Genomic DNA, 23574 nt, shown 5'->3' with positions numbered 1-23574 from the left:
GCTGAAATTTCCAATAGATTCCTTTGGTGGGAGACCCTCACTACGACCATTCAAGTGTTGGTGAGATTTTCTCATACGCTTTTTGAGAAATACAAAGGGAGAGTCCCCTCAAACTACATAACAAATTTGTAATGTCCCCATATTATAAATAAATCAAAGTTGTTGTTTTTTTTTTTAATGTTAGATTTTATGAAATTTTCAGTGGATTCCCATTAAGGATGACCTTACTGTGTTCAGACACATTTGGTTTATTTGATATTTATTTGAAAACACCTGTCAGAAAGTTTTTTATATATTTTACCTTTTGAACCTTGCTCTGGTCTAGTTCTTAAACTTACTATTTGTTGCAGCTATTTTATATTTGCATATTCATTGCTTTCTCACCTTGGTATGGTAATTCTTACTTGGTGCTTTGTGCCTGCACCCCTCTTTGTATTGCAAATGGTGCACAGCAATTTCAGCCAGAATGAAAAAAACTTAATCTCTTATGGTACCTTATCGAAATGTGATTAAACTGTACAATTTTCGAGACATTTCAATCCAAATTCAGCTTTGATTTCTCATTTATCTAATAGTAATAATACATATTAACTTTATTTTTATTTTTATTTATTTTTTTTACATACATATTAACTTTATTCCGATGTAGGCTCGAACTACGTGACGAAACCGGAAGTGACGAAACGTTTCGAAAACGTTCCAACTTCCAAATCTCTCGTTCTTAGACGCTTTTATTTTGAAATCTCCCGCGCTAAGACCTTCTTTTTCCGCCATCTCTTGAGGAAGAACCGCATAAATCGCTGCTGCAGTTGAGAGACTTTAATCCTTTAACTGTGCATGAAGATATCGTTTGGGAAACAGTGCCTGGTTGTTAACATGGTTCCGTGACTGATCAGCCCACAACTCAACCCAAATTTGGTAGGTATACAGACGTTTTTTATGCTTTATTTCGATCATGGCGGGGGTCGTGCTACTCTCACATAGAAAAACATGGCAGGACTCGCCTCTTTCTCCTCATCAAACAATGGCTGAAAAGTGAGCAATGATCAGCCGTTAGTGCGATAATCGCAAAAAGAAAAGAAACAATGGCGGCAACAACAACAACAACAACAACAACAACAGCAACAATGTATTGCCATACACAGCAATGGGAAGCTGGCATGAACATGGATTGTAACTATTAATCTGAATTAACCATTCCTTAATGCAGAAAAAATAAATTAGTTTACACAGGTCACCAGATTTGGGACTTTGGGGGTAGAAAACGAGATGTTGACATTATGCCATCTTAAATGTGTTCAGATGGGTTCATCATCTGGAAAAGATGCACTCTATTGATATTTGTATTAAAGATGGGGTCAATGATTCTGTAGAGAGACTGTTGATAATCGAACTCAAAACCAAAACAAACAGTTACAATTTTAATATATGTACAAGTGTGAAATGAGCCTTTTTGCAAAATACGTTCTTGAACTTTGAGTAGGCCTACTTTCAGTATATTTTTAAAATTTTGCACTTGTACTTGAGTAAGATATTGAATGCAGGGCTTTCGCTTGGAACATTTTTTCTATACTGTGGTATTATTACTCTTACTGAATTAAAATATCTGAATACTTCTTGGAATGCCCTGCAAGCTTGGCATGCTTGAATTAACAAACATCCAAACTTGTTTCGTTCAGGGTTGCCCTGTACCAGCACAGACCCATTGTCTGTCCAAGGAGGGTGCAGACCTACAGTGTGGGCCAGACATCTGGAGGAACTCTCAGCTAATCTAAATAATGTCTCATGAGGTATGTTTCAAACTAAATTCTAAAACACTACATTTACAATTGTTTAGAGAGAAACTCCGTCGGTTTATAAAAGTTTATATTAATTTGGCTAAAGCTTTTAAGCCAATTTATTCAAACAGTTGCATCCAAACCAAAAAGTAGCAAGACATTTCTTTTAAACAAATAACTAAAAGCATGTACAGTGCTTGAAATGCTTAGAGATGTCTTAATCTTTTACTGACACATGAGTACGTACTTACAAAACTTTTTAACCGGGGTTTAATTAGTCTTAAATATAATAAGTATCCATCACTACAGGAAAAGTAAAACATATCAAAACACATCAGCCCCTGCACATTGCTGCTTGGGAATCACTACTTCTAATTTCTAAAGAAATAAAGAAATGCATATCACTTAATTGCAATTAAAATAGTGTTTTACATAGAATGACCAATCATTTGACCAAGGCAGTGTCAGATATTGCTTAATGCCTATCACAAGTAACAGAGAACCAAAGACCTCTGATTTTTTCTCATCAGCAGTACAAACACCCGAAGGTATTAAATTAACAAGAAAGAGACAAACCCACAAATCCTCAGATTTGGGAAGCCACAACTGTAAAAAGTTTGGTACTTTAATGTGATAAATGTTAAACAATTAAATACATTTAAATATTGTTTGAGGCTGAGATGCAGTGTATATCCTTTATTTCCTTTTTTTCTCCCTAACTAAACACAGGAAGACACGTGACCAAGAAGACACCAGTAGATCACTATAGATGAAAAACAGAGACAACTGCAGGATAAAAAAGATGGATGCCAACTGTTATCCCATTTGCACAAAGATAGGTTTGGATCTGGATGTGACATCAAAACTAGGAAAGAAAAAAAAACTCTCCCTGAAGCTACTGACGAGAGCTGCGGTTTTTGAGATACATACATTTGCAACAAAGAAAACATGCCATAATTTGTCACAAACTCTGTACGACATCCTTGACTATAACTTTGATCTTAGCTCACAACATCATAGGCGCTGGGAATTTTCCACAGCAACTGCATTTGAAATCAAAAAGTTGGTCAAACAATATCCTAAAGAACATGACAGAGAAGACGAGGTCTTTAAACTGCCATTTGTGCTTGCTCAAAATTCATCAAGTCAACCAAAGAAAAGACGACGTCTTGAACGTGAAGAGGAAACACAGACGGCAAGTGATGTACAAATTAACTGTGACATGGAACAAGAGGGAATGGAAAGAGAATCCACCTACACTGTTCCCCTTGAAGAGTCTGATTTAGATTCAAACATTGTCAATGAATATGACATGGAACAAGAGAAAAGTGAAACCAAGAATAGCCTCTCTTGTTCTCAAGGAGAGTCTGATCTAGACTCAGACATTGGTAATGATTGTGGCATGGAACAAGAGGAAAACTCAAATATGAATACACCACCTGCAAGTCAACTTGAGAAAAGAGGCCTCTGTGGTGGTGAAGACCAAATACAAACTTTGAGAAATGCACCAAACAAATGTGACTTTGAACAAGAGAAAATGGGAATAGAGAACAACATCTGGAAGTTGCGTGCGAACCGTGTAAAAGAAATACTCTCCTCGCCAAACAAAGAGTTTGGAGCATTCTACAGATCAAAGAAATTTGGCCTTGAATTCGATGTTGGATTTGGCCCAAAGAAAAACATCAGTGTTGACACGTTGCCTAATTGTGTTCTTCTTGAAATTGCTAAATTTGCCTTAGCAATGAATTCATCCCAACAGGTTTTCATCACGGAGATTCTCGAGTACAACATTGACTTTGGCCCACAGAGTCAGTACCAGAAGAATCTTTTTGCATGTGAAATTATGAACAGAGTCAAAGAGCTGCAAAATTGTGAAGATTCAGTCAAATTCTCAAAAGAGGTTTTCCATCTCCCCATGTCATCAGTGAACATGACAAATCAGAGCTTGGGCAATGTCCATTCTGAACCTGGCAGTGCATCGAAAATGGAGAAGTGTGTTGTTGCTCTGGTGTTTCCTCCTGATTCACATGCTGAAACCAAAGAACATATGTCAAAAACAACTGTGAATCTCTATCCCTTCTGCAAGGAAATAGGTCTGAAGCTACATGTTAACCAACATCACCAGAGCAAAAGACTGGACATCAACAAACTGACCAATGGAGCAATGACTGAGGTGGCAGACTTTGCAGAAAAGTTGTGTGGAACATTTGAGCAGATCTGTCTTGACATTCTTAGGCATAACTTTGATCTTGATTTGCAAAGTGGAGATTCTGACCTTGCCAGAAATATTCTTGCAAAAATTCCTGCTATAATGGAGCAAACAAATCTGTCAAATTGTTTTAGCATCGAGAAGAAAATAAAGGGCACAAGAAAAAAACCCTTAAAATATGTAAAACTGGATTGCGAGAACAGCCCAAATTTAGATAGAAGTAGTGCTGGTTCTTCTGAGGCAAGTAGTGTTGGCTCCTCCAAAGCAAGTAGTGCTGGTCCTTGTGGGGCAACAGTCACAGAGCAAAATGATTACAGTTACACTGGCATTGATCAGGAAGATAAGCATAATATAAAGCTTTGGAAACTACGGGCCAATCATATAAAGCATATACTTTCAATACCTCACGAAGAGCATTGTCCACTTTATTCTTACTCCAGGTGCAAGAAATTGGGCATTGATTTCAATGTAGGCTCTGGAGTAAAACTAAATCTTGATCTCAAATTACTGACCAATGGCATCATGGTTGAATTGAACACCTTTGCCACAGCACTGCTATCAGCTCAAAGGTATTTCATCACAGAGATACTGGAGCATAATTTTCACCTTGACTTTAACAGTGAGCTACAGCGCAGTGCCTTTGCACTGCTAACTCGGGACAAAATTAGAGGAAAGAATTCGTATAAAAAAAATAGCCCTTCTCGAATGAAAATGCCTTTTGAACTCCCTGACCTAAGTAGCATCCCTGAACCTTCCAGCTATTGCCCCAAATGTCATCAAGACAGAAAACATATGCTTCTTCAGGATAAATCTGACACTGGTCAAATGCATTATACTCGTCCACATATCATGACTAACACAGTCTCTGCTGATTTAAAATGCACCACACAAAAATCTGCAAAGAATCCGTCCTCAAACTTCTCAACAACAGAGGACATAATAATCGACGGTTTTCCTCTCTGCAAGAAGATAGGTTTGAACCTGTGTGTGGACAAAGAACAACCTGAAGATAAGCTTTCCACACATGTATTGACACTTGGGATAATGGTTGAAGTGGCTCGTTTTGCCAAAAGAGTGTGTGGAACCAAAAATAAGATAATTAATGATGTCCTTGAACACAACTTCAACATGCAGGGACAAGAAGTGAAATTTGCAGAGCTGTTCGTCAGAGAGCTGTCACAAAATGATGGCAGTCCTGCTTGGTTCAGTAAGGTATATACAGCTCAAGAGTCTACTCACAGACAACCTGGACATGTAGGTAAACTGAAGTTGGATGCTGTCATGCAGAGAAGTGAGTGGAGGGAAAGTATCAAAAAAAGAAGGCTTGGACTGCAAACAAAGAAGGAACAAGCCAAACTGCCAAGTCATAATATCAGTGAAGAAAAGTCAAACACAAATCACCAAAGCAAAGAAAACTCCCTTCCTTTCTGCACTGACATATGTTTGGATAAAGACATAACCTCACAGAGGTCTGATATTCTCAGACAGTCAAAATCAAGTTGTCTAGGTAGTGGGGAACCTTTCGTGAGCCTCACCTACATCAGGTCCAGTTTACCAGCCGATAAGTCAAATATGAACTCATCTGCAAGTCAGCCTGATCAAAAAGGGCTTTGTGGTGGTGAAGAGCAAATACAAACTGCAAGAAATGAACCAAATGAATGTGACATTGAACAAGAGGAAATAGGAACAGAGAACAACATCTGGAAGTTGCGTGCTAACCGTGTAAAACAAATACTCTCTGAGTTAGGTCCCTTCTACTGGTCAAACAAAGTTGGCCTTGAATTCGATGTTGGATTTGGCCCAAAGCAAAATATCAGTAACGGCTCTTTGCCCAACTCTGCTGTGCTTGAAGTTGCTAAATTTGCCCTAGCAATGAATTCATCCCAACAGAATTTCATCATGGAGATTCTTGAGTACAACTTTGACTTGTACTTCCAGAGTAAATACCAGAGAAATATTTTCACATGTGAAATGATGGATACAGTAAGACAACTGAAAGACTGTCAAGACACAGTAAGATTCTCAAAAGAGATCTTTGATTTGCCATATTTATCGACAGCCCAGGACCAGGGAGTAGAGAATGTGGGAAGTATTGAACCTGAGCTCAGCAATGTATCTAGAATGGAGGAGTGTAATGTTGATCCCATTGGCCATCCGCATTCACATTCTCAAACCAAAAAACATATGTTACCAATCACTGTGGATCCATATCCCTTCTGCAGAGAAATAGGTCTGATACTACATGTTAACCAACGTCATCAAAACAAAAAACTGGATATCAATACATTGACCAATGGAGCAATGAATGAAGTGGCAAACTTTGCAGAACAGTTGTGTGGAACATTTGAGCAGATCTGTCTTGATATCCTCAGACACAACCTGACACAGAGTGGAGATTCTGACTTTGCCATTAATATTCTTGCACAAATTCCTGCAATGGCTGAGCAAAAGACTCTATCAAAGTGTGCACAGGCCTTTAGGAAAATAAAGAGGAGAAGAAAAGACTACATAAAAAATGAGAAACCAGATGAACAGAATGATCAAGATTTAGATGCATGTAGTGTTGGTTCTTCCTTGGCTTCACTCATAGACCAACATAAAGACTCTTACCCTGACACCACATACCAAAAGGAGCTCAATTTATTGCTTTGGAAATTGCGGGCCAATCATATTCAGGAAATCTTCTCAATACCTCATGGAGAACATTGCCCACTTTATTCTTACTCCAGGTGCAAGAAATTGGGCATTGATTTCAATGTAGGCTATGGAGTAAAGCAAAATCTTGATCTCAAATTACTGACCAATGGCATCATGGCTGAAATTTGTACTTTTGCGACAGCACTTCTGTCAGCCCAAAAGTATTTCATCACAGAGATACTGGAGTATAATTTTTATCTGAATTTCCATAATGAGCTGTATCGCAGTGCCTTTGCTCAGCAAACTTGGGATAAAATCAGAGCTAGGGTTGCATATAAAGATTCCACCCTTCGAAGGAAAATTCCTTTTGAACTCCCTGACATGAGGTTTGTACAGGAGCCTACTTATGAGAAAACAACCCATTGCCCCAAATGCTATCAAGAGAGAGAATATAAGATTGGTGAGGAAGAAACTGACCCGAAAGACATACTTCATCATCTTCCACATACCATGACTGCTAAGGTTTCTGCTGATGCAGACAGCCCTGCACAAGAGCTTGAAAAAGATCAGTCCTCTGACTTTCCTCTGACAATAGAGGAAATGATAATGGACAGCTACCCTCTTTGCAAGAAATTGGGTTTGAACCTGTGTGTGAAGAAGGACCAACCAAAAGATAAACTTGACATGTATGGATTGACAGTTGGGATAATGGTTGAAGTGGCTAACTTTGCCAAAGAATTGTGTTCAACAAAACCCAAGGTTATCCAAGAAGTCCTTGAACACAACTTCAGCCTTGGCACACAAGATTGGCGACACATGGATATTATACAGCTGTTCCGTAGAGCGATGGCACAAAAGGATGCTGGGCCCACATGGTTCAATGAAGTTTTTGTTCTTCAGACATTTTCTCACAGAACACAACCTGAACATGTGAGTACACTGGATGAGGCATCTGCTTTGCGGATAAGTGAAAGGAAAGACACTATCAAAAAAAGGAAGCTGGCACTTCAATCAAAGGAAGAAAGAGCCCCACTGCCAAGTTACACTTCCACTGTGGAGAAATCAAAAACAAAAAATCAGAGTAGGGTACCAGTGAACTGCTTTCCCATTTGCACGGAGATAGGTTTGGAACTAGATGTGACATCAAAATCAGCAAAGAAAAGAAAACTGAACCTGAACCTATTGACTGGAGCTGTAGTCTTGGAGATACATAAATTTGCCTCAAAGAAAACAGGATACTATTTGCCACACACTGTGTTTGACATCCTTGACTTTAACTTTGATCTTAGCTCACAACATTACAGGCGCTGGCAGTTTTCCATAGCTACTACATCCAAAGTCCAAACCATGGTCAAGAATTATCGTAAATATGGATACGGAGCGGACGAGGTCTTCAAGTTGCCATTTGTTCTTGCCCCCAACAAGAGACAAAGTAAGAGACTTAAAAAGTATTCACGGAGAAAAGCAAACAAGAGGACGAATAAGGGTAGAGGTAGAAATCAAAAACATAAACTTGATCAAGTTTGTTCTTCTCAGGAAGAACCAAACATGAAAATGAATGAGGATAGATTTGTACGTCAAGTGAGATACTGTTCAGATTCCAATCAGCTTCATTTTCTGTATGGTTTCAAAAATAACAAGGAAGGTTTGTCCCATGACAAGAACACAGAGTTCTTAGCAGATGAAATGATAGAGCCAATGAAAAGGAATCTTGTGGATGTAGCTTGTGGCAGTCCTCGCCGGGAAAACATACAGATTAAGAAGGAGGAGCATGATCCACAGTATGACAATTTGGAAATGGATGCAGAGGAAAAATATCACCTGCAATGTGATGATGTCGAAACAGAGTCAACCACTGAAGATGTTGACCCTCTCCAGGCAAACATGCAGAATACAAAGGAGAACAATTCACAACATGGCCATGTGAAACTAGAATCGTACTCAGAGGAAAACTATCATCTGCAATGTGATGATGTCAAAACAGAGTCAACCACTGAAGATTTTGACCCTCTCCAGGCAAACATGCAGAATACAAAGGAGGAGAACGATTCACAACATGGCCATGTGAAACTAGAATCGTACTCAGAAGAAAACTATCATCTGCAATGTGATGATGTCAAAACAGAGTCAACCACTGAAGATTTTGACCCTCTACAGGGAAACATACAGATTAAAGAGGAGGAGTACGACCCACAATATGGCAATATGAAATCGGACACAGAGGAAAATTATCATCCACAATGTGATGATGTCAAAACAGAGTCAACCACTGAAGATGTTGAGCATGAAGTCTCAGGTCAACCTACAGAACCTCTTGAATATACCTCACTGATATTATGTCCGGACTCTGAACGACAGCAAACAGAATCAGAAAATCGATGTGTCCAGTATTACGTTCTGGCTGAACCACAAGGATCAGCGGTATATGCAAACACCTCGAGTAATATAAAAACTGGAGTGAATGCTGAAGGTGTTAAGTATTTAATCCCAGTCCAGGCAGTGGGATACCCCATGATAACCACAGGTCAGAGTAATGAGAGCACATTGATTGAACAAAAGCAAGAAAATGTGCCAGCTGGCTCACACCATGATGGAGTTAAAAAATGAAACAGTCATCTTACAGGAGTTAGAGCCTTAGTGCTCCTCAATCAGTGTATGGGACATAGCCGGAAATTCTTTAGTCTTCTTTTTAATTTTTTTCCTTTTCTTTTTTGTACAATTTGAGTTATGGTATCCTTTTTATTGTATTTTATTTCTTTTTGGAGAGCAGATTATTGTATTGTATTTGTTAAGCTGTTGTCATTTAAGACAGTCGCACCTGTTTTCTGAAAGTGCGTGTTCTCCTTATTTTTCGACTTGTTTTGTCACTGTATTGTATATTAGTGCCTTTTTGGAACTCGTGTGGTTACAGTGGAAATAAAATATGTTGTTAATTACAAAAACTGGGGCTAATAGTTAAGTTTGTGATGTAAATTTAGAAATATAACTGCACCTGTACTTTATTCATAGTTTGAATACACTGTATAATAGCAAATATACACTACAAAAAGCAAAATGACCTGGATCTGGATTGACTTGTCTATTGCTCATTGATGATTGATTACATTTTGTATAAAACTGTGAAAAATCCCATCCTCTTTGGTGTGTTCTTTTGAAATATTATGAACCTGTACCGAATAGGATTGATGTGTTGTTGTAAATTAAATGGGATGCAGAGTTATCTAACTGATCTTTTGTATGTGCTTATTGCTGTTTTAAAAGTATTCAGTACTGACCGTTCTACCTCAGATTATCAAATATTCTCAATTTGTCGTCAGAAATAGTTTTTTTTGTTTTTTGTTTTTTTTTAAGCATACAATTTAGCACAAAACAGGTGATGGACAGTGGCTTTCACACATGGGAAATGGGGCACTTTAGGTTTCCCCATCTGAAAGATTTGGGCACCAAACAATTACCTGCATTGTGGTGAATTTGTATGCACTTGCCTTTTCTGCAGGTATTTCATCAAAACAAAAGTAGTCTGCTTCTTTCAGGTTTTATGGGGGGTCAGGGGATCTTCAGCTATACGGCCTTCACTACAGTGCTTGTAAAAATATTACAGAATATAGGTGGAATCCTTGATATCTGATGCGACACAATGCAAATTTGTTGAATAAAATATTTAATTTTACCTCAACATAAAGGACAGCTGCATGTTCTCTTTTCTGAAATAATCTGCAAAGGACTGAACATTTTGAGTTTTCACAAATGTACATCTGAAGACAGAAAAAAATTGCCATCAATCATGAAGCATCCTTCCTTGAATTCATTCAGTGTGCACGCTCATGTGCAGTACTGCAAATATATTGTAGAGGTTTGTGATGAATAAATCCATCTTTTACCTCCTTTATTACTTTGCACCAGAAAAGAACAGGCAGCAGGGAAACGATTAAGAAATGCTGCATATATTTCTTTGTCACACTGCTCTCTTAATTCTAAAACACTTTTATTTTGAAGTCCCGCCGCCCTCCCCGGAACTTACTTGGTCACTTCCAGTACACCCAGACCTGCAGTGCAATTGTTTACTCCTTTCCTCGACAGTCGAGAAGACTTTTGAGCCTTTATTTACACATGAAGACATCGCCTTGGAAACAATACGTGGTTTTAACAATGAAGATGGATGTCTCAGCAATTTTTCAGCCTAAATTAGGTACGTGTACACACATTTATTTAACCTCTTTTCTGTTATAGCGGCGGTTGTGCTTTATGAAATATTAAGTAACCTTAATGGACAGTTCTCCGTTATAGTATGTGCCAAACTCATATTTGATCGATGGTGCTTAAGCATCCACACTATTGTTGTCCAAATGCATACTTTGTGCTATTTAGACCAGAAAGTTAAGCTCGTTCAGGACATTATTGCTATGACTTTTCTTATTTAGGGGGGAGAGGAGGGGTGCACCTGGACCATTAATTACCATGGCAACAGGCACTTAACACACACACACAGAGTGCCATCCTGGTGTGTGCGTGACTTTTCCAATACAAAGATGCCATTTAGTGATGCCTGGTCCACTTGTCCACTAGCAATTAATGGTTAATTGACCCTTTATATTGCCTTCATGTGGCCCCTCAGGTGGAGGGGGCCCTTAATTGGCCCTTCCTCTCTCTTTTCATCTCTTTGTCTGTCTTTCTGTGTCTCTCTGTTTTTCCTTCTCTGTGTCTGCCTCTGTCTTTCTGCGTCTCTTTCTTTCTCTCTGTTTCTATTTTTCTCTCTGTCTTTTTGTCTGTCTCTGTCTTTCTATCTGTCTGTCTTTCTACCTTTCTCTCTCTTCATCTCTGTCTTTCTGTCTTTCTGTGTCTCTCTTACTGTCTATCTGTGTCTCTTTCTGTCTGTCTGCCATCCTCTGTCTTTCTCACTGTCTGTCTCTGTCTTTCTATCTGTCTGTCTTTCTACCTTTCTCTCTCTCTTCATCTCCTTGTCTGTCTTTCTCTCTGTCTGTCTGTCTCTCTTACTCGCTGTGTCTATCTCTCTTTGTCTTACTGCCTGTCTCTGTCTTTCTGTCTTCCCTTTGTAATATTTTGACTATTTGTTGAAAGGTATGGCTGTAAAATGGAGGAGTTTGACAAGGACATTTCCATCAAATACAGCTGCCTCCTTTGAGCTGACCTGAGAGGAGAGGGGAGAGGAGGGGTGCACCTGGGCCATTAATTACCATGGCAACGGGCACTTACACACACACAGAGTGCCATCCTGGTGTGTGTGTGTGATTTTTCCAATACAAAGATGCCAGTTAGTGATGCCTGGTCTACTTGTCCACTAGTAATTAATGGTTAACTGACCCTTTATATTACCAGCATTGGCCCTTGTGGCCCCTCAGGTGGAGTGTTAAATCTTTAGAGAGTAACATAATCCTGGCAACAGGACTGAAGAGAGAGAGAGATGTTTAGAAATATTTCTTAAATGTGTGTAAGTATCTGTTTGTGAAAGAGAGAGACACTTTAAATATGAAACTTCTGATGGCTTGAATCTGCAAGCACCTTTGTGTTGGAAAACACGTGCACACACAAACACAATCGAAATGCTGATTTGTGGGGTATGTGCCCTGCCTGTTTCTACAAACAAGGAAATGCACCAACCGCCAGCTACTGTATGCTATACAATGACTTAAATTAATTGTCTCATACTTCAAAAGTCCTGAACTATCCCTTTAAATTCAAGACGTTGAATCAAACAGCTCCTTACACTATGCACAGTTTGTGTTCGTTTATTTAGAGACAGGGAGACAGATATAGAGACACAATGAGACAGACAGGGAGACACACAGAGACAGAGAGATACACAGAAACAGACAGAGAGACACAAAGAAGTTGTTTCAAAACTTAAATTTCTGTAAGTTTGAATCTGTTCACAGGAATCTGTGTATTGAAGAGCACACACACCTCTCTGTGTTTGTGTGTCAGTAACCGTTGCTATGGTAATTAATGGCCCACCTGCACTCCTATTCCCTCCTCTCCTCTCAGAGTGCAGCTTAGAGGAGGCAGTTGCATTTGTTGGATTTGATGCAAACATTCACTCTCAAACTCACCCAGTTGTCAAACTATGACATTTGACAGAGAGAGGAGGTTCTCCCAAATGCACGCGTCATCTTTGCCCAGCATAACCAATTCAAACCCAATGTGAGGAAAGTCAACAAAAACTGAAATGAATATATTACAAATTTGTATCAAGTCATTTCTTATACTTTCTGATGCTTAATATATTATATTGTTTGAAGGCTACTGTAGATTTGGGTTTCCACTGTCTTTAATACTTACTTTGTACTAGAAATTCCCTGGTTTCAGTTACTCTATTGTTGTTTATGCTCCTATTTTTTTGGTTGCTGCATGAGCGTTGCATACATGAGTTAATAAACATTCAAACTTGTTTGATCCAAGGTTGCACTGAACCAGTATCGTCCCATTGCCAATTGGAGTACGTCTAACTAAGATGCAGACTCACAGTGTGAGCAAGACATGTTGGAGGAACTCCTAGCTGAACCAAATCATGTCTCATAAGGTATGTAGCAAAGTGGAATCCCACTTTGTGAACTGGTCTGCAATACAGTGCCTCAGGGATGACATTTTCTGTAGGCACACAGAAGTTAGCAGGGGATCCCACGACTGAACAGTTGCACAATTTGACGCCGCCTGCACAGGAAGGCTTTGATGCCGTGTTCGTAGCGGCCCGGCGTGATTACATGCTGTAGTCTCCTTTACCAACTTGTTAGTAACCGCCTTTTTTAATATGCATACAAAATTCTGTGTTTGCGACTGGGTATTTACTATAATATTTACTATATTTAGAGTTTATGTTGTAGAACAAAGCCTGTTAAAGCCTCTCATTCTTGTGTTAAGCAGAGACCTTATTTCAGCCATCTAATCTAAACTCCATTCAAAAAGGAGAATATAAAATTTAGTTTCCATGGTTTCCGGACTCATTTCTTAGGTGCTCTTCCACAATCAAATTCACTGCCAAATAGGTTTTTACATACAAGGAATTTGCCTTGGTAGTGTGTTGCATGAGAATAAACACAGTAAGAAAAGATTTTAAAAAACTAGTACTGCAACTGTATGCTTTAAAAGTATGAAAATAAAGGATACAAAAGGACAATAAAGAATAGCAATTCATAAAAAAAAAATATTTACAGAATATCAAAACACATCTGTTTTTCAAGTTATAGAAAGCTGTACAGTTTTTGTAGGTATGTGCAAATACTAAGACAGGAGAAGTAATTTTTTAATCAGCGTGACTGTAATTTGTGGTGCTGTAAGATTATTGCTAGACCATCCTGTTGGGTGTCTCTTGTACAGCAAGACATTGCGAACTGTTTTTTGACTGCAGAGCAGGTGGGTTAAAAGTCTAAACAGCAATGAATGTAGACAGAAGGACAATTTTTTGTTTGATCAAAAAACAATGATTTTAGTAATGATTGCCTATGTTTTTATTTCTTTCCATTAAATCACTTTACAATGCTCCTGAGTTATTGAAAATGTTTGGATCAAACGTATCAGCAACAACTCTCTGCAGCTACCGCTGTTTAATAACTGATTTAATTCTACAAATTTTATGTCCTGACAATATTCGTGGTGCGTGATTTTTAAATGCAGCTGTGCAGAAAAATTGGATATAAACAGAGTTATAGACATACAATACATAGACTAACCTTAACACTGTTGTGGAAGAGGTATGAGATGACTTGTATTTTCTAATTAGCAATCCAAAAACCTGAAGGTTTGAAATAAACAATAATGAAGTGACAAACGCAAATATCCTCACATTTAAGAATCAAATCTTTTTTTGTCTTACAAATATTACATGCGTTATTCATTTAAATTGCATATGACTAAAAGCTGAGATATAGTGTGAATATTTTATCCTTTTTGTTTATCCTGTACTTAATACAGGAAAGGAAGACATAGATGACCATGAAGAACAGGAAACCACAGTAGAGGGACACCTGCAGGACAAAAAAGATGGATGCAAACAAAGTATGGCAGTGGCGCATTATGCATGTTAAGAAATATTCAAGGCATCCACAACCATTTTATCACTGCAACAGAGTAGGATTGGATTTTAACATAGCATCCAGCACAAAAAAAAAATTGGACTTACAATTAGTGACAAACGCTGTCATACTTGAGGTCTGTGACTTTGCTAAAACAGTAAACAAGGGTAAAAGTCGTTTTCTAACAAACATTCTAGAGAACAATTTTGATCTTGGCTTGGAAAATGAGCAACAGCGAATTGATTTTACTACTCAAATTCATTACAAAGTCAGAGAGCTGATCAGGAAACCTCCTGTGGATAGAAATGAAGTTTTCACTCTGTTTGACACATCTAAGCCAGAATGCAACAGCAAAAATGGGCTGGCCAAGGCATCTACAGAGCGCAAGACTGAAAGGTTCCCAATGGAGATGGATGATACTGATGATAGTGAACAAGAAGATGAATTCATGTGTTCACAGGAACCACCCAATGGAAACATAAAGACAGAATGCCTTTTTGATGAGATGGGTGGAGCACCTGATGAAGACCGTGAGCATGAGGATGAATTAAGAGTTTCAGGATCACTGTCAACAGAAGAACTGAAGGAGGATTTTCTTACCACTCAGTTCCCTTATTGTGAAGAAATTGGTCTAAACTTTGACGTGGTGTCAAAACAAAGACTAGATCCAGATTTGCTGACTAAGGGTGTGATGCTAGAATTGGAACATGTCACCAGAATACTGACTGCATCCTACAGCCCTATTGTTCTTGGTGTGTTGGAGCACAATTTTGATCTTGATCTCAAAAGTCAACAAAGAAGAAATCGAGTTTGGTTCAAGATATCACAACTGCTGAGGAGAAGAAATCAACTTATCACCACTGTTCGAAAAATGAGACTAGACTTTGAAAATGAGCCATATTCCTTCCAGACAGTCCCCTTCAAAAAAGCACTGTGCTGTACGGGAGCCTTGCAATATCACTTCAAGGAGGTGACACAAGGAAGGCAGCCTAATTTCAAAAGTAAACAGAAAAAGAGGGCCCTGTTCACAACAGATGAAAGAGTGAACAAAAGGTGCAGAAAAGGACAGTCTGAAGACATGGAGACAAACTCACTCTCTCATCACACTGGTTCATGTACGAGTCAAACAGAAAAGTGGGATTATGATGAATCCTGTCCTTTTGGAGAGTCTGATGATGACTCAGAAAGAGTCACAAATCAAAGCCCAAAAAATTGTTCTCTGACCTCTGATATTCTCAGACAGTCAGAGTCAAGTTGTCTGGGCACTGAAGCACCTTTGTTGATCCTCAATGACATCTCGTCCAGTTTGCCAGCTGTAAATTCAAGTTTGAACACATCTGCAAGTCAACCTAATAAAAAAGGACTTCATGGTGGTGAGAAGCAACAACAGACTCCAAGGAATGAACCAAATGACTGCGACACTGAACAAGAGGCAGCCAGTAAAACAGCAGAGTGGAATTGTTATGACTCTTGTCCTCATGCAAAGTCTGATTATGATCCAGACACAGTCATAAATCCAGTAAACACTGGCTATCAAGATCACTTTCAAAGCCCCAAAAATTGTTCTCTGACCTCTGATTTTCTTAGACAGTCAGAATCAAGTTGTCTGGGCATTGGGGCACCTTTCTTGATCCTCAATGATATCTTTTCCAGTTTTCTCGCTGTAAACTCAAATGTGAACACATCTGCAAGTCAGCCTGTTAAGAAAGGGCATTGTGGTGATGAGGAGCCAACACAGACTCCAAAGAATGAACCAAATGAATCTGAATTTGAACAAGAAGAAACCAGTGAAACAGCAGATTGGGATTATTTTGACTCTTGTCCAAAGTCTGATTATGATCCAGACACAGTCATAAATCCAGCGAACACTGGCTATCAGGATCACTTTCAAAGCCCCAAAAATTCTTCTCTGAACTCTGACTTTGCTATAGAATCAAATTCAAGTTGTCTGGTAATTCATGCCCCTTCCATGACCTCAACTGACATGAAATCCATTTCACAAACTGTAAACTCAGATGTGAACCCACCATTTGCAAGTCAACGTGATCAAAAAGTGCTTTGTGGGGGTAGAGAGAAAACACAGACTCCAAGAAATACAGCAAACAAATGTGACATGGAACAAGGGGAAATCGGAACACAGATGATGTGGAAGTTGCGTGCTAACCGTGTCAAACAAATCCTCTCTGAGTTTGGTCCATTTGTTTGGTCAAACAGAGTCGGCCTTGAATTCAATGTTGGATTTGGCCCAAAGCAAAACATCGGTTTTGACTCTGCATTTGAATGTGCTTTGCCTGAAGTTGCAAAATTTGCCTTAGCAATGAATTCATCTCAACAATATTTTATCATGGAGATTCTTGAGTACAACTTTAACTTCTACTTTCTGAGTGAACACCAGAGAAATGATTTTATGTGTAACATGATGGATGCAGTAAGACAATTGAAAAATTGTCAAGATGGAGTAAAATGCTCAAAAGAGATCTTTGATTTGCCATTTTTATTGACCATACAGAACCAAGAAGTTGAGACAGAGAGCGGTGTCAAACTGGAATTCAGTGATATAGTATATAGAACAGAAGAGTGTGATGTTGAAGAGATCTTTAATTTGCCATCTTTATTGATTGCATGGGACCAAGAACTTCAGACCAGTGTCAATCCTGAGCTCAGCAATGTTTCAGGACTCGGGGAGTGTAATGGTGATCCCATATCGCTAGCTAAAATTGAAGAACAACCAACTATTGTGGATTCATATCCTTTCTGCAAGGAAATAGGTCTGAGGCTACATGTTAACCAACATCATCAAAACAAAAGACTGGACATCAACAAACTGACCAATGGAGCAATGACTGAAGTGATAAACTTTGCAGAAAAGTTGTGTGGAACATTTGAGCAGATCTGTCTTGGCATTCTTAGACACAACCTGGACCTTGATATGCAAAGTGAAGATTCTGACCTTGCGAGAAATATTTTTGAACAAATTCCTGCTGTAGTACAGCGAAAGAATCTAGTAATCTGTACAAAGGCCTACAGGAAAATAAGGCACAGAAGACAAAGTAATATGAAGAAGGCAGAACAGGATATCCAGAAGAATCAAAATGTAGATGCACATAGTGCTATAAATTCCTTAGATTTCCCTGACATTGAAAACCAGCAGGAGCTCAGTTTATTCTTGTGGAAATTGCGGGCAAATCATATTCAGCAAATTCTCTCAATACCACATGGAGAACATTGCCCGCTTTATCCTTACTCCAGATGCAAGAAATTAGGCATTGAGTTCAATGTAGGGGCCAGCATAAAACAAAATCTGGATACCAAATTACTTACCAATGGCATCATGGTTGAAATTTGCTATTTTGCCACATCACTGCTCTTAGCCCAGAAATATTTCATGTCAGAGATCCTGGAGTATAATTTTCATGTGAATTTTCACAATGAGCTGTATCGCAATGATTTTGCCCAGAAAATCTATCAGAAAATCAGAGCGGCAGTTACAAAAATGAAATCTTCCCCCACACGAAGGAAAATGGCTTTTGAACTCCCTGACATGAGGTTCATGAATGAAACTGATGCTGGGAAAGCTATACATTGTCCCAAATGCTATCAAGAGAGAGAACATAAGATTTATGAGGAAGAAACTGGCCAGGGTCACATGCATCATCATCGTCCACATACCATGACTAATAAAGTTTCTACTGATGCAGACTACCAAGCACAAAAGCCTACAAAAAAATCTACGTCTACCTTCACAGCAATCGAGGAAATGATAATGGACAGGTACCCTCTTTGCAAGAAGATGGGTTTGAACCTGTGTGTGAACAAAGACCAACCTAAAGATGCACTTGACGTACGTGGATTGACGTTTGGGATGATGTTTGAAGTGGCTCACTTTACCAGGGTATTGTGTTCCACCAAAAACAAGATCATCAATACTGTCCTCCAACACAACTTCAACATTGGCACGGAAAGACATGACATAGATATTTTTAAGTTGTTTGGCAGAGCGAGGGCACATGAGGATGGTGGGGTCGTCTGGTTCAGTGAAGTTTTTGCTCCAGAGTCCATTGTTTTCAAGCACTATGAACCTGCAATGAAACAGAATCGATCATCTGTTGTGCAAATAAGTGAAACGAAAAAAACTGTCAAAAAAAGACAGCTGGCACTGCAGACAAAGAAGGAAAGAGCCACCCTGCAAAGTTACAGTAATAGTGACACAGAACAAGAGGAAATAGGAACCAAGAGCAACTATACTTGTCCTCTTGGAGAGTCTGATCTAGACTCAGACGAAATTGCGGATCCAGAAAAATTTGGCAATCACGATCACTTACAAAACCCCAAAAGTTGTTCTCTGAGCTCTTATATTCTTAGAGAGTCAAAATCAAATTGTCTGGGGATTAGGGAACCTTTCGTGATCCTCACAGACATCAGATCCAGTTTAGCTGCTTTAAACTCAGATGTGAACACATCTGCAAGTCAACCTGAAAAAAACAAGCTTTTTAGTGGTGAAGAGCAAACACCGACTTCAGGAAATGAACTAAATGAGTGTGACACTGAGCAAGAGGAAGCAGGAAGAGAGAACAACATGTGGAAGTTGCGTGCTAACCGTGTTAAACAAATCCTCTCTGAGTTTGGTCCATTCCATTGGTCCGAAAGGGTCGGCCTTAAATTCAATGTTGGATTTGACCCAAACAAAAACATTGGTGTTGACCCTTTTCAGTTACATCTTCTGTCTGAAATTGCTAAATTTGCCCTAGCAATGAATTCATCCCAACAGAATTTCATCATGGAGATTCTTGAGTACAACTTTGACTTGTACTTTCAGAGTCAACACCAGAGAAATACTTGTATGTGGAAAATTATGGATACAGTAAGACAACTGAGAGACTGTGCAGATGCAGTCACATTCTCAAAAGAGATATTTGATTTGCCGTCTTTATTGACAGCACAGGACCAGAAACTTCTTAGTGTGGGCAGTGTAAGCCCTGAGCTCAGCATATCAACGACAGAGGACAATGGTATTGCTTTCACATGCCATCCCGATTCAGATGCAGAAACTAAAGAACATATTTTACCAACCATTGTGCATCAATATCCCTACTGTAAGGAAATAGGTCTAAGGCTCCATGTCAACCAATGTAAACAAAACAAAAAACTTGATATAAACAAACTGACTAAGGGAGCAATGACTGAAATTACAGACTTTGCAGAAGAGTTGTGTGGAACATTTGAGCAGATCTGTCTTGACATCATCAGACACAACTTGGATCTTAATTTGCAAAGAGGAGATTCTGACCTTGCTCAAAATTTGGTTGACCAAATTCCTGTTGTAATGGAGCGAAAGAATATATCAAGGTGTGCACAGGCCTTTAAGAAAATACAGACAAGACATAACAAAACTATTGAAGACTTTTCAACAAATGGAACTCTGGAGAGTAAAGATGTCCAAAATTTGGATGCGTGCAGAGCTGGTCCCTCCCAGGCTCCAGTCATAGACCTGAATGTAGGCAGCTCCCCCAACACTGGTTACAAAAAGGAGCTCAATTTGTTTCTATGGAAATTGCGGGCCACTCATATTCAGGAAATCCTCTCAATACCTCATGTAGAACATTGCCCGCTTTATTTTTACTCCAGATGCAAGAAATTGGGAATTGATTTCAATGTAGCATCTGGCATAAAACAAAATCTGGATCCCAAATTACTGACCAATGGCATCATGGTTGAAATTTGCATTTTTGCCACAGAACTTCTATCAACCCAAAAGAATTTCGTGACTGAGATTCTGGAGTTTAACTTTCATCTAAATCTCCACAATGAGCTGTATCGTAGTGCCTATGCACAGCAAATTTGGCCCAAAATAAAGTCATTGAGTACAACTAAAATGAACAGACATTTTACGCTCCCTGAGAGTCTACAGAAGTGTTTGCAAAAATCTTCTCTTGATAAAATAACCACAGTTTGGTGCCCAAAGTGTTATCAAGACAGAAAACAAAAGCTTTGTCAGGATGAAGCTGTACTTGGTCGCACTCATGAGCCTCACCCACATAACATGATTATTGAAGTTTCTGCTGATGGAAACTGCCAAACACAAAAGCCTGCAAAGGATCAGTCCTTTACCTTCGCAGCAATCGAGGAAATGATAATGCACAGCTACCCTCTTTGCAAGAAAATGGGTTTGACCCTGTGTGTGAACAAAGACAAACCTAAAGAGAAGCCCAACTTGAATGAATTGACATATGGTGCTATGTCTGAAGTGGCTAAATTTGCCAAAGAAATGTGTTCACCAAAAAGTAAGATCATCCATGCAGTCCTTGAACATAACTTCAACATTTCCATGCAGGGAAAAAACATAGATGTTGGACAGCTGCTCCACAGAGCGTTTGTGCAGAAGGATGGTAGACATGCATGGTTCAGTGAAGTTTTTGATACTGAGTCATGTTACAAACAAACTGAACCTACAAGTAAACAGGGTATCAAATCAAATCAGATTAAATCAACCTCGGTTGACATAGCACCTTCCATACAACCATGCAGCCCAAAGAGCCTCACAGAGCAACATATGGCATCTATGATATCTGCAGTGCAGATATATGAAAGGAAGGAAACTATTAAGAAAAGAAAGCTGGCACTTCAGTCAAAGGAGGAAAATACCACACTGCTAAGTCATAGTACAAGTGTTGTAAAAGTAAAGAGAAATTGTCTGAGTCAAGCAAAGTTAAATAGTTATCCTATCTGCAAGGAGATAGGTTTAGATCTAGATGTGACATCAAAATCAGGCGAGAAACAGAAACTGGACTTGAAACTATTGACGAGAGCTGTAGTATGTGAGATACATAAATTTGCTTCAAAGAAAATGGGACACTATTTGCCACACACTGTGTTTGACATCCTTGACCATAACTTTGATCTTAGTTCACAAGATTATAGGCGCTGGGAATTTTCCATTGCTGTGTCATCTAAAGTCATATCCATGGTGAAGCAACGTCGAGTAAATCGAAACAGACCAGACGAGGTCTTTCTTTTGCCATTTGTGTTTCCTCCCAAGGAGAGACGAAAAAAGAAGCCTAGAAAGCGTTCTGGAGAAAAAACAAACAATGTAACTAATGAGGGTAGCGTGTGCCCAGTGAATTGTCATTCTGATGTCAGTCATGTCCATTTTCTTGATGGTGTCCAAACTAACAACGGAAACGTGTCCCATGATGAGGACACAATGTCTGCAACAGATCCTGGGATAGTGGTGCCGATTAGAGGAAGTCAAGTGAGTGGAGGATGTGATGTTCCTCTTCAGGAAAACATACAGATTAAAGAGGAGTATGATCCACATTATGGCAATGTGAAACAAGACCCGGACACAGAAGAAAAATGTCATCCACACTGTGATGATGTCAAAACAGAGTCATCCACTGAAGATGTCACGCATGTAGATCCAGCTGTACCTACAGGACCCTTTGTTTATCCCTCAATGATATTATGGCCAAACTGTGAAAAAACACAACCAGAAACAGTAAATCAGTATCTTCAGTATTACGTTCTGGCTGAACCACAGGGATCTGCTGTAGATCCAAACACTGCGACTAACATAAAAACTGAATGGGACATAGATGGTGTTCATCATTTTAAACCAGTTGAACCAGCAGGATCCCATGAATACTACATGGTAACTACAGATCAGAGCAAAGAGGGTACATGGTTTAGAGAAGAGCAAGAACATGAACCAGGTGACTTGCACCATTATGGAGTTCACAGAAAATGAAGGTTGCATCAAACAGGATTTATAACCTTGAAGATCTAAATTATGGATCACATACGAGGAAGGTGTGTTTTACACAAAACAGATGCCATCAGCTGCCTTTACTGGTAGGAGAGAATGTAGTTCATGATTTATTTCAGTGCTGTATGTATACTTAAGAGGGTAAACATTAAACTCTTTGAAGACATGAAGACCCAAAATCCTTGATAAATCTGACCAATATGTTCGAATGCAGAGGCTGTCAATATTTTACTATTTGGTTTTGTTTTGAAAAGGATAAGATGGAAATTGTTTTAACTAATTTATATCATTTATTTATATATTTGTATGAGGATCTTTTTCTTTCCCGTATAATAGTCATTTAAGACTTTCTAGCCTTGGAGGCCCAAAAAATATAATAGATATGACTAAAATGTTTCAATGCAATGTGTTGTCAATGTCATGCTCTGATGCTAAAGCTTAAGTATTTTTAATGGAGTTTTTTTCGTGGTCTATTTTTTTTAAATTTAATTTTCATACTTTGTGGATAGCAGATTAATGTACTAACCAATATTTGTCAGCATTGTTATTAAAGACAGGCTTTCCTGTTTTTAGATGAACTTGATCTCTTATGTTTTTTGTTTTATAAATTTGTTTTTTTTCACTTGAATGTTTATGAGTGCCTTTTTAGATCTCATACTACTGACATTTATTCATGTTTTAGTTTACAAAGAAAATGAAATGGTTTGAAAATAACGGAAACTGTGGCCGTTTCTTGAAGCTGTGATGTAAATTTGTAAAGATGAATGTGCCTTTACTTTATTCATCGCTTTCATACACTGCATAACACAGATGTACACTATAAATGAAAATGAGCTGGATCTGTATAGACTTGTCTATTGCCCATTGCTGATTTGTTACATTTTATATAAAACTGCAAAAGCATCCCATCCTCTGCTGTATGATCTTTTTCAATACTATGTCCTTATACCAAATAGGACAGGCTTGTTTTTTCTTTATTATTATTATTTGCTCAGTGTACTGCAGATAAATCTCACTCACATTTGATAACCGCCTATTGCTATTTTAAGAAACTTGACTTGTGTAAAACCCAAAGTGGGCTCTGCTGTATGAATTGCAGTATGCAAAATATGTAGTCTAAAATGATAAATGGATGCACAAAACTTCCAACAATCTTGTAAA

General features: G+C 38.7%; 2 protein-coding genes across 2 annotated transcripts; both read left to right on the top strand.

Annotated features, from left to right (window-relative positions):
• Positions 1-757: 757 nt before the first annotated feature.
• Positions 758-9854, top strand: LOC121955449 (uncharacterized). Its single transcript, XM_042503415.2, has 3 exons — positions 758-918; positions 1680-1790; positions 2508-9854. The coding sequence occupies exon 3, from the start codon at positions 2548-2550 to the stop codon at positions 9229-9231; it is 6684 nt and encodes a 2227-aa protein (XP_042359349.2). The 5' UTR covers positions 758-918; positions 1680-1790; positions 2508-2547; the 3' UTR covers positions 9232-9854.
• A 146-nt stretch (positions 9855-10000) lies between these two features.
• On the top strand, positions 10001-23321 carry LOC121955829 (uncharacterized). The gene is made up of 3 exons (XM_088089205.1): positions 10001-10813; positions 13042-13162; positions 14551-23321. The coding sequence occupies exon 3, from the start codon at positions 14620-14622 to the stop codon at positions 22393-22395; it is 7776 nt and encodes a 2591-aa protein (XP_087945331.1). The 5' UTR covers positions 10001-10813; positions 13042-13162; positions 14551-14619; the 3' UTR covers positions 22396-23321.
• Positions 23322-23574: the final 253 nt, after the last annotated feature.

This window comes from Plectropomus leopardus, chromosome 16, assembly GCF_026936395.1.
Source record: "Plectropomus leopardus strain MGB_pleo_1.0 chromosome 16, ASM2693639v1, whole genome shotgun sequence".
NCBI classification, from domain to species: Eukaryota; Metazoa; Chordata; class Actinopteri; order Perciformes; family Serranidae; genus Plectropomus; species Plectropomus leopardus.
The sequence above is the reverse complement of the archived record's forward strand: the minus strand, read 5'-3'. Positions and strand labels throughout refer to the sequence as shown.

What these genes read in the sequence shown, in the direction of transcription:
- LOC121955449 (XM_042503415.2), top strand. Translation starts at nt 2,548, where the DNA reads ATGAAAAACAGAGACAACTGCAGGATAAAAAAGATGGATGCCAACTGT.
- LOC121955829 (XM_088089205.1), top strand. Translation starts at nt 14,620, where the DNA reads ATGGATGCAAACAAAGTATGGCAGTGGCGCATTATGCATGTTAAGAAA.